Source organism: Ipomoea triloba, chromosome 9 (genome assembly GCF_003576645.1).
Source record: "Ipomoea triloba cultivar NCNSP0323 chromosome 9, ASM357664v1".
Taxonomy (NCBI): Eukaryota; Viridiplantae; Streptophyta; class Magnoliopsida; order Solanales; family Convolvulaceae; genus Ipomoea; species Ipomoea triloba.
In genome coordinates this window covers 15,234,727-15,245,967 of record NC_044924.1, presented here as the reverse complement: position 1 = coordinate 15,245,967, position 11,241 = coordinate 15,234,727, and the positions used below count along the sequence as shown (strand labels likewise).

At 34.6% G+C, this 11,241-nt stretch overlaps 1 protein-coding gene and 1 long non-coding RNA gene across 2 annotated transcripts; one reads left to right on the top strand and one right to left on the bottom strand.

The window, feature by feature from the left end:
- Positions 1-343: 343 nt before the first annotated feature.
- LOC116028699 lies at positions 344-3,034 on the bottom strand. The gene is made up of 2 exons (XR_004100196.1): positions 2,831-3,034; positions 344-810 (listed from the first exon to the last, which is right to left on the bottom strand). It is a non-coding gene; the product is annotated as an uncharacterized LOC116028699 (long non-coding RNA).
- Positions 3,035-6,124: 3,090 nt separating this feature from the next.
- LOC116030480 (ent-kaurenoic acid oxidase 1-like) lies at positions 6,125-9,045 on the top strand. Its single transcript, XM_031272737.1, has 7 exons — positions 6,125-6,369; positions 7,342-7,819; positions 7,912-8,184; positions 8,258-8,347; positions 8,444-8,629; positions 8,716-8,837; positions 8,920-9,045. Exons 1-7 carry the CDS (start codon positions 6,125-6,127, stop codon positions 9,020-9,022), a joined length of 1,497 nt encoding a protein of 498 aa, XP_031128597.1. The 3' UTR covers positions 9,023-9,045.
- Positions 9,046-11,241: the final 2,196 nt, after the last annotated feature.

The following is an 11,241-nucleotide window of genomic DNA, read 5'->3' as shown; positions in this document are numbered from 1 at the left end:
ATTCATCAAAGTAATCTGGATATTCCAAGTGGATGATAACAACTTCACAAGTACCATAATCCTAAACACATCAAAACCACTTCAGGAAAGGCACATAGTATTTTGGTGTTTGGATTACTAAATACTAGTTCTCCTGTTACAGAAAGGTTTTAGAGAAAAATCAGCCATATATGGTATCCTTATGATATATTGTCTCCAAATCAAAATACTGTTCTTACAAAAAGGCTAAGAGTCAGGTTTATTATATGACATAAATCCACAATTACACTATGCATCATTAGGATTTCCTGTGACAAAAGAAAGAAAAAGAAAACCAAGTATTAAAAAAAAAAAAAAAAAAAGAAAAAAAAAAAAGCTAAGGCTTTTCACATTGATGATTTCAAGTGAATGTTGGGTTTTCTGTAATATTGATTACATGAGATGATTGGATGAAATTGACACCATGAAAACACAGTTGTTGCATCCACCACTTCTTTATCTTCAAATCAGAACATATTGCATAAAGTGTTTTTACACACAGACTAAACATGAAGTAACTAGTTAAGCTAGCCGTTGATTTCTCCAGGTGACACCGGTTGATCTTTGGGGTCGGGTGACTGTTGGTAAGATATTGAAATCAGCTTAGATCTATAAATGTCATCTCCCTCAGCATTTTTAGTCTTGGCAATGGGGTCACTAGTCAAATCCTCAGGTTTGTAGCCAGAAGCAGGTTCCTTCTCTGGTGCTAAGTAAGATATTGCAATGAGCGATTCCCGAGTCAAGTCCTCATCACAAACCTCCTTGCCTGGATTCTTCTTATCCATAAATGCCCTGTTTCATGAAGCAATCAGGAGACTGCATAAATGGCATAAACAACTGAAATCTTATTTCAGTTTTTATTATTTTTCAGAGTCAGTGTGTACAACCACAACTAAGGCTTATTTGAGTTGCCTTGGGTTGAGCCACAAACCAAGGTGAATTAAATTAGCTAACTTTTTAGTTGTTTCTGTTATATCTGTAATTGGTTTATTACAGTAAAAAATTTCAACTAGACAGAATTATTTTCGTTTTTTTTTCCAGATTTGATCTTTTTATTTCTTTAAAAATTGATTAAGAAAGCTTTACTTAAGCATTATTAGTTCTTCTCAAATTTTGGGAAAATTTATGGAGAACAATTTAGTGCAATTCTTAAGGTCGGCAGCCACTACTTTCCATCCTAGTAAATTATCATTCAAATTTCCTGCATCCACCAAAGTACACAATTTTGAATCAAACTTGAAACCATCTTAACTGGCTTCTCCTCAATAAGTCATTCAATGAAAATAATAACAGAGAGAGTGCTAGCAAATTCTATGTAACCCAGAAAATGCCAAATTGTAAGCAGCCTGCCAGAAAAATGAGAATACTGATCATGACAATGTAAACCGTAAACCAAATTTACATAGTGGCTATTGATTTGGTAACTACAAGGTTTATAAGTTTGAGTCTCAAAGGGAGCGACTTATTGATCTTCTTGGTTTGAGCCAGTCAACTATAGGCAACCTACGTTGGTTTACCTCCTTGTGGTCATTTACCTTTTTAGGACCACAAGACGGGGGTTTACCCACACCCTCGAACAGTAGCGGCAGGTTTCTACGTTACCCAAAAAAAAAAAAAATTACATAGTTACATGACTTGTGTTGGTTATTTAACAATTGATTACCACCTATGTAATTTAATACATTGCTACCACATCATTAGAATAAATCCCCCAGTCCGCTCATTCCCATTCCCCTTCTCCTAAGTCTCCCTCCAGCAATGAAAATATCAAGAAAAAAGAACATTACACCTAAAATCACTTAAATTAGCATTAACAGAGATAGGAGGGAGATATAGAGGTGGTCCTCTCTGTTTCAAGTTGTCATATGGATGAAGACTGAAGGGAAACCAATAAGCCTTCAATACATGGAGAATCAAAGAGGTGTTCACATTTCCTCATTTTTCCATTAATGGACTTGCTGTTTTCTTTAAAGAAAAAGGAGAGCAATTGCAGTTTGCCTAATGGGAACTACTTTCACCTATCTCACACAAGAACATTTTGCTACTTCACAATTTACTTGAATTAAGGAGAAGGGTCATCAATTACCTTCTCAACAGGTCTTATCATAATTCATAATCATATCTTCAGAATTTTACCCATGAAGTCATAGTCTCTGATGATAACCTTATTAATCAACATACCCCAATTATTTCCAATAAGAACACCAATTTACACATCATTCCTATCTACATTAAGCTTTTATAGACCAACTACATTAAATCAGCATCTCTAGGGCAACCATCACAGAAAAGAGGCAAGCAACCTAAAGGCTCAAACTTCCTTGCACAGCCAAGGAAGAGCATACAGAAAACATTAAAAGTTCAATAAAATCATAACATTCGATGACCCTCAAAGCCAACAACTTCTTATGCCATTGACAGAACTCTTCTATGACCTCTTCTTTTTATGTATTCACATTTAAAGATTTTTGACAAAAATTGACACGACTTTTGAGGGAAATCAAGATCAAAAAACCAAAGCACATACATACAGACGAACCCTTGAAACCTAAAAATCATTTATAAAATCCTAAATTAAACTATCTACCAGCAGCTTGCTAATCAGATTAGTAATCCTCATCGAAAATAGCAAAAACCAACATAACTATACTTCAGAAGAAATTGAAGTCAAACCATTTTCAATGCCCATGATCATCGATATTCGATAATAATAAGAGGAAAAAACTTTTAGCAACAGGCATATCGTAATACAACAGGCGAAACAAAAATAAGAGGAAAACGGTTTGACTTAACAGAAGCGGCAGAAAATTACCGATTGATTTTGGAGAGATGTCTTTCGTCGGTGATGGAAGTACAAGGTTCAACCGTTGAAGGGCCCTATCAATCGATCAAAATCCACTTTTGTCTTCTTCTTTGCTATTACTTCGAGATAAACAGATATGGAGTTCAATTTTGACCAATGGTCAAAGTCAATTTTTCTTACACCGTTTGTCGTAAAACACGATGAAAGAAAATACAAAGCTCCATTGAAACTCGGCTATTCACAATAAATTTAGGATAGTGTTATATTCTCGCCACGAAAAAAAAAAAGGGAGAAAATAATCTTCCCCTCCCATAAATTTAATAATCACTCAAGAAAAACGTCTAATATTTTCTCATCAATTATATTTCTGAAAATATATTTCTAGAAATTTAGTTTTATATTGGAAATATAAAAATTAAATTATCTAACAAAATTAAGTAAGTTGTTTGGTTCATTAAACTTTAATAGGAATGTTGTTTAATTTCTAATATATTATTGTTATTTTTCCTAGGAATTAGATTAGGAACAAGACATGAAATATCTATTAAAATATAGTAATAGCTATTAAAAAAAAGGAAGAGACATACATCATTGAGGATTATATTTGAGAAAGAAAATTAGTCAATAATATTTACTACGAACTTAGATGCAAATTAGGATCCTATTCTAGTTAGGGTTCTCAAAGTGGGTTAAAACTCGCGAGTGTCCCGCCCCACAATAAGATAGGTTAGGGCTACTGAAATAAGCGCAAATTATTGCGTGTTGTGTGGACCACGGTCCAAAACGACGTCGTTTTGACATATAAAAAATTTCTGTTAGTCAATAACAATGTGATCTGCTCAACCGTTTATGTGTTAAAATAATGAACCTTCTGGGATAAAATAATGTATTTTATGAGTTAGAAAAATGTACTTTATGTTTTAGAATAATGTACTTCATGTGTTAGAATAATAAACCGTCTGGGAAAGATAATGTATTTTATGAGTTAGAATAATATACTTTAGGAAAAATGACACTTTTTCTTCCTATGTTATGTGCATATAGCACTTTTCTCCCCATGTGTTATTAAAGTGGCCGTTTTTCCCCCTAAAAATAACTATCTCATTTATTTTTCTTCTCCAACAAATTATTACTTATATGTATGGATGATCACGATTCGGTTCGAACCTAACCAAACACTGTAGCAATCATACCGAAATAGTATGGACGATTTTGGTTACGATTCAGAACCGAAAAAATAAAATTAAATAATTGTTGAACTGTGAACCAGAACTGAACCACAGTCATATATAGTGAAAATGATCAAACATTTATTTTGATAAATCGGTACGATTTCCAATTTCGATTTTGAATCGCCAATCAAAACTTATTTATTTATTTTTATAATTTTATTTCTTATTTAAAAATAGTCTAAATTCAACAATTATTTTATTTTATTTTTCGATTCTGAATCGTAACCATAACCGTCCATACTATTTAGGTTCAATTGCTACAGTGTTCGATTAGGTTCGTATCGAACCGTGATCTTTCATACATATTAGTAATAATTGGTTGGAGAATAAAAATAAATGAAATAATTATTTTTAAGAGCAAAAATGTCAATTTTTAAGGCGCACCTTTTGAACTAAGGGGCCTGCAGACCCCTCACTCAGGCCCTCAAGAACAAACTTTTTGAACTATGGGGTCTGCCAGATCCCTCACTCATGCCCTTAAGAACAAAACTTTTGAACAAAAGTTAGGTGCGCCATTTTAACATTTAAGGTGCGTTGTTCTAACACTTAAGGTGCATCTTTGTATCACTTAAGGTGCGCCATTCTTATAAACTGAAGGTGCGCGATGTAGATTAATTAAGTGGAATTATGAATGTTGCTCGTGGAGCACATTTGAATGGTCGGAACGACAACATAGTTACACGTTCCGAAACCTCGGTGAACTTTGGTTCGGAGACCGGTAGTGACATCAAAGGGTATATCCCTACGTCGTGTTTTTAGTATTGGAATTGTGAACTTTTAGAATGTAAATTGTGTTTATACCTTGTGGTCAAGTGGCACCCGGTGTCCCGATTAACACTTTCACATGGATGAGGCAACTGCTACATTGTAACAGAGTCAGTAGAACTCAAAAAAAAAAAAAAAACTTATAAGTCAAAACACATAACAACTGTACTAAATTTTAAAAAGGGAAAATTGCATTTTTCGTCCCTAAGTTATAGGGTAATTAGCGAAGGACCTTGTGGTCCAGTGGCATCAAACCCTTCCCTTTATACGGGAGGTGGTGGGTTCGAGCCTCAGTGGAGGCAATACTGACTCTTGTGCTTCAATAGGTTGAGAAAGTAGTTATGAACAGATACTGCATTGTAATAGAGTTATTAGTATTCAAAAAAGTTAGTAATACTCACTTTTCGTCTTTAAGTTCTCATTGGCGTTGCACTTTTCGTCCCTGAGTTATTCAAATTGTAAATTTTGTCCCTAAGTTATCATTGCGTTGCACTTTTCGTCCCTATGCAAACTTTGGTAAATTTTCGTTTAAAAAAATTTTAATCGAACTTTTCCGGTTCAATGCCAATTTTTTAACGAAGTTTACTGAAAAAGTTCGATTAAAAATTTTTTAAAACGAAAATTTACCGAAGTTTGCAAACTTAAGTTAGGGACGAAAACTGCAACGTAATGATAACTTAGGGACAAAATTTGCAATTTGAATAACTCAGGGACGAAAAGTGCAACGCCAATGAGAACTTAGGGACGAAAAGTGAGTATTACCATAACTTAGGGACGAATTCTGCAATTACCCTATAATTTAGGGATAAAAATGCAATTTTCCCTTTTAAAAAAATTAAATTGTGCATTTTTAATATTGAAATTGACTGCAGTATTTAAAAGGAACTTGTGAATACAAAACAATGTAATCAATTATATATATGTTAAGATGGTGTATTTGTAGTATACAAATTGTAAAAATTTTAAAAAGTAAATTATTAACATTTAGTATTTAAATTGTGTATGTATCAATACGCCCTTCCAAGTTCCAAGTTTAGTCAAGAATCAGCTCATGCACTTAACCCAATATCATATTCCAAGTTTCAAGTTTACTCAAGAATCAGCTCATGCACTTAACCCAATATTCCTGAGAAACCAACCCTTCAAATCCTAAATTAAATATTAATATCTCCCGGGCCTATAAATAGTGAGAAATTGAACAGGGGAGCAGAATTAGAACCAAGAAAGAAATAGGTTGTGTTGGGCGAGTTGGAGTGAATTAATTATTTGGTTAGATTACATAGCTTGCTCGGTAGGAAGGAAGAAAATGGAGTTGGATTTGAAGTTGGGGTGGGGTGTGTTCTTGGTTGGGGTTCTGGGTTTAAGCATCATTTGGTGGGTGCTTAGAAGGGTGAATTGTTGGTACTATGAGATAGTGAAGCTTGGTCATGAGAAGAGACTGCGTTTGCCTCCAGGTGATTTAGGTTTGCCTTTCATTGGCAACATGTGGCCTTTCCTAAGAGCTTTCAAGTCCTCCAACCCAGATTCCTTCACATCCTCATTTGCTTCCAGGTACTCTCTCTCTTTCATCTAGGATAAAAAGTTGAACGGCAACATTCATACTTAATTTCACTTTAGGAAAATAAGGAAGTATGTATAGAGCTAAATTTGATTTTAATGATACGATTCGGGTATCATTACCGACATGCAGTTAAAAAGTAAGTATACATGCATTTTCACGTGTGAAAACTAAGATCAGAGTTACATGAAACCCAGGTTCTACCTTTAAATAATTAGCTTTTCTACGTACTCTAAAATTCCAGAAAACTAAGCTAAGCAAGATGCATGTTTTATGTGTGATTTGGTGTAATTTACAACATAATAATGCTTATTAATCAATAATGAACAAGTACGTACAGTTGATCAGCCCATAGATGGTTTTAAGTCATTTAATTTGTTTGTAAATAAATTAAAGAAGGTTCCCTTCTAAAAGATTATGGCAACTCAGCTCATCATCATCTCTTCCATCTTGTACTCTAGTCTCTAGCGAGGTTGGAAGAAAACAAAAACCGAATTTGGTTTCACCTCGTCCAAGAAATGAGCAGGCCATTCTTTGTCTTTTATCTGCCACTTTTTCTTTTCTTGGATTCATACTTAGCTTTCTCTATAGCTATTATATACAAAGATCCGAGTAAGATAAGAAGTAGGTATATATATGAATGATTTCTTATTAACCAATTAATGAATTGATCTGATAACATTAAATTTAATTTATTGCAATGAGTTTGGTGGCACGCCCTTGAGGCGATAATAATAATATTGGATGACTGAAAATTAATTCTTGAATCTCTTACTTCTTTTGATGCCTTTTTATATTTTTGCTTGTATGAAAAATTTAAAAGATGAATGAAAAGAATAAAACCAGAAATGATATGATGTGGTACATATAATGACAATTAATTCTTTAGCAGTTCAGTTCAGTTGTGGATTATAATCGAGAATATTTAATTTTGGGCTGCATACAAAATAAAATGTGGTGTGCAGATATGGAGCAACTGGGATGTACAAGGTGTTCATGTTTGGTAGCCCGAGTATCATCGTTACAACACCGGAGGCGAGCCGAAGAGTTCTGACAGATGATGAAGCATTTAAGCCTGGGTGGCCTGCTTCCACCACGGAACTCATAGGCAGAAAGTCTTTCGTTGGCATTTCTTTCGAAGAGCACAAGCGTTTGCGCAAGCTGACAATGGCCCCTGTGAATGGGTATGATGCATTGTCTTTTTACATTGGGTACATCGAAGAAAATGTGAAGATAGCACTGGAGAAATGGGCTTCCATGGGAGAGATAGAGTTGTTGACACAGCTTCGGAAGCTGACGTTTACGATAATTGTGTACATTTTCTTGGGGGCAGAGAGTAAACAGGTCAGAGAGGCCTTGGAGAGGGAATACACAACTCTCAACTATGGGGTTAGAGCTATGGCAGTTAACCTTCCAGGATTTGTTTACTATGATGCACTCAAGGTATGTAGCTATTATTGTTCAATTCCCTTGCTAGCTTTCTAGCTAGCTAATGTAATTGGAAGCAAAATTAAATTTTGAATATTATCTGTTAGGCGCGAAAAAGGCTGGTGGCAATTTTTCAATCCGTAGTGGATGAAAGAAGAGAGAAGAAAAGGAACAACTTAAACGGTTTGAATGAGAAGAAGAAAGACATGATGGATAGACTAATGGAAGTTAAAGATGAGAATGGGAAAATGCTGGATGACGAGGAAATAATTGATATTATGGTGATGTACTTAAATGCTGGGCATGAATCCTCGGGCCATATCACAATGTGGGCTACTCTGCTTCTGCAGAGCCACCCTGAGGCCTTTAAAAAAGCTAAGGTTTGGAAATTTTTTTAATTTTCTTTTCTTCCAAAGATGTTTGTTATTTCCTCAGCTTATGATAATAATGCAGGCAGAGCAAGAGGAAATCGTGCGAAATATGCCTCCTGGTCAGAAGGGTTTGACACTGAAAGAGTACCGACAGATGGAGTATCTGTCTAAGGTGAATCTCCTTTATCTCTTCTCATTTTATATTGCTGATCCAAATGGCAGGCAGGACACATAATATATAATTCTGTATTTAATTTGCTGCTGCAAGGTGGTTGATGAAACACTTCGCTACGTAACGTTCTCTCTAATGGTGTTCCGAGAGGCAAAGAAGGATGTGAATGTTTGCGGATATTTAATTCCAGAGGGATGGAAAGTTTTGGTGTGGTTTAGAGGTCCTCACTATGATGAGGAGATATATGAAGACCCATTTGCATTCAATCCTTCCAGATGGGATGTAAGTTTAACAATCCATCTTTTGTTTTCCCAAAACATTATTGTTGGAAATGTATGACAGATAGACAATAATTGAAATTGGTGCAGAATCTGATACCAAAAGCAGGAGAATTTCTTCCATTTGGAGCAGGAAGCAGACTGTGCCCAGGAAACGACCTTGCCAAACTTGAAATCTCCATTTTTCTTCACTATTTTCTGTTGGGTTACGAGTGAGTTTATTACATTTGCTTGATTATTTGAAGGTATGGTTAGTTGGTTTCTGGGAATTTTGCTGACAGGTTTAATTTGCAGGCTGGAGAGGAAAAATCCTGACTGCACACTCATGTACTTACCACACACCAGGCCTAAAGACAACTGTCTGGGAAGAATAAGAAAAACATCTTCAACTGTCTAGACATCCAACAACCAACAACCAACAACCTCGTACCTGAATCTGGTCTCTGGTCTATGGTCTCTCTTCAAAATTAGTCTCTGTTATCCTCTGTTTTCACTTTCAGTTTCCTATCAATAAAAGATTTGTGTTGGGATGATTTCTTAACCCCACAAATGATGACTACCTCTGCACATGATCACCATCATCATAATCCTTATATCTAAATTAAATAATGAAAAAAAAAAAGAAATATAATCATAATGCCATCGCATCACATTTCCTTTGATCAACTATTTGCAAGTTCAATAAAAAAAATACAAGTCCACTTAAATATAGCAATTTGTGTAAACGAATTGGTTAATAAACTAACACAATAACAACATTAACAATATAATACTAAACACGAATACATTAAGATTATTGAGTTAAGAATTTAAAAAAGAACATACAATTTTGAAACAAGCTAACTGGACCGTAAGCCAACTAGTCATGACCGATCCAACTACAATTTATTTATTTATTTTCCTTTTCTATAATTTTTCGGTTTCAGTTTCCTACTATTACTTCTTTGACGAATTTTTTTATAGACCATGAATACAAGTTTCCGCTCATGTATTTACCACACACAAGGCCTAAAGACAAATGTCTGGGCAGAGTAAAAAATCAGTCCCATCATCGTCTTCAACTGTCTAGACAACAAACAACCTCTCTTCAAAATTACTCTCTATTATCTTATGTTTTCACTTTAGTTTCTTATCAATAAAAAATTAGTTCTGGGATGATTTCTTGACCCCATAAACGATGACTACTTCACTGCTGGCTGATGCGCATCACATTTCATTTGATCAACTATTTGCACGTTCAATGGACAGGTTAATCAATTCAAACCCCGCATAAAAACTCTTGGGTTGGAGGACAAATGGACAATCACCCTTTCTAATTAGGGGTACTAGTGTTTCTAGTTATTTTGATGTTTAATCTTACTAATGGCACAGTCCAAAATCAAGGCCCAACATTAGGGCTGTTAACGAACCGAAAATAAACGAACGGAGGCTGTTCGTGTTCGTTTGCTAAGGATTTTGTAGTGTTCGTGTTCGTGTTCGTTTGTTAAGGTTTTTGAAAATCCTGTTCGTGTTCGTTTGTTAAGCGTCCATTAGTGTTTGTTAACGTTCGCGAACACGTTCACGAACGTGTTCGTTAACGTTAATGAACACATTCATGAACGTGTTCGCAAACGTTTACAAACACGTTCATTTATATTCATGAACACGTTCGTGAACACTTAATAACCAAACACATGCACATGTTCGTGACCACAATTTGTTCGTGAACAAGAAATAATCTACGTGAACAAGAAATAATCCACGTTCACGAACAATTATATATGTTTGTAAACATGTTCGCGAACATTATTAAACGAACACTAAACGAGCTTGTTCGCAAACACTACTAAACCAACACAAACGAGCTTATTCGCGAATACTTAACAAACGAGCTTATTCGCGAACACTTAAAAAACGAGCTTACCATTGTTCAGACTCTGTTCGTTTATTAACCGAACTCTAAATTTTGTTTGTTAATGTTCGTTTACCTTAATAAACGAACATAAACGAACGCTTACAGAGCTCGAACACGAGTAGTTTGTCGAAAACTCTGTTCGCTAACAGCCCTACCCAACATATTGGATGTACCAGTTATCTTATTAATTAATTCGGCAAATTTTACCGTGAAGTATGAAGTATATATTATTTTAATTACACTTCAGTTTCATTTGACAATATTACTATGTTTTTAAGTTTCATTTTCCCTCCGCAATTATAGCAATATTAAAGTATTATTACAATTCTACTATAATTTCATTTGATAATTTATATTATTGTCTGAGCTCTATTTTCGTGCTTCATTTTTCAAACACGCTAGTTTAATCATAGTAATGAAATATTTTTTCAATTGCACTTCTGGTCATTTGACAATATATGTTATTGTATGACTCTGGATTTTTGTTTCATTTTCCATGCACACTAATTTCATTATAGCAAAACGAAAGTATCATTTTAATTATACTACAGTTTCATTTGACAATAATGTGTTTTGTTTTTTTTAGTTTAATTTTTCACATACACTAGTTCATTATAGTAACACTAAAATATCATTTTAATTCTACTACAATTTCATTCGACGATCATGGTCCACACAACGATGTTTAGGCCGTAGTTCACTGTATAACAACTGAATTAAGC

What these genes read in the sequence shown, in the direction of transcription:
- LOC116030480 (XM_031272737.1), top strand. Translation starts at nt 6,125, where the DNA reads ATGGAGTTGGATTTGAAGTTGGGGTGGGGTGTGTTCTTGGTTGGGGTT. An exon ending in AGATGGAGTATCTGTCTAAG is followed by an intron (nt 8,348 to 8,443) that starts GTGAATCTCCTT and finishes TGCTGCTGCAAG; the next exon opens with GTGGTTGATGAAACACTTCG. An exon ending in TCAATCCTTCCAGATGGGAT is followed by an intron (nt 8,630 to 8,715) that starts GTAAGTTTAACA and finishes AAATTGGTGCAG; the next exon opens with AATCTGATACCAAAAGCAGG.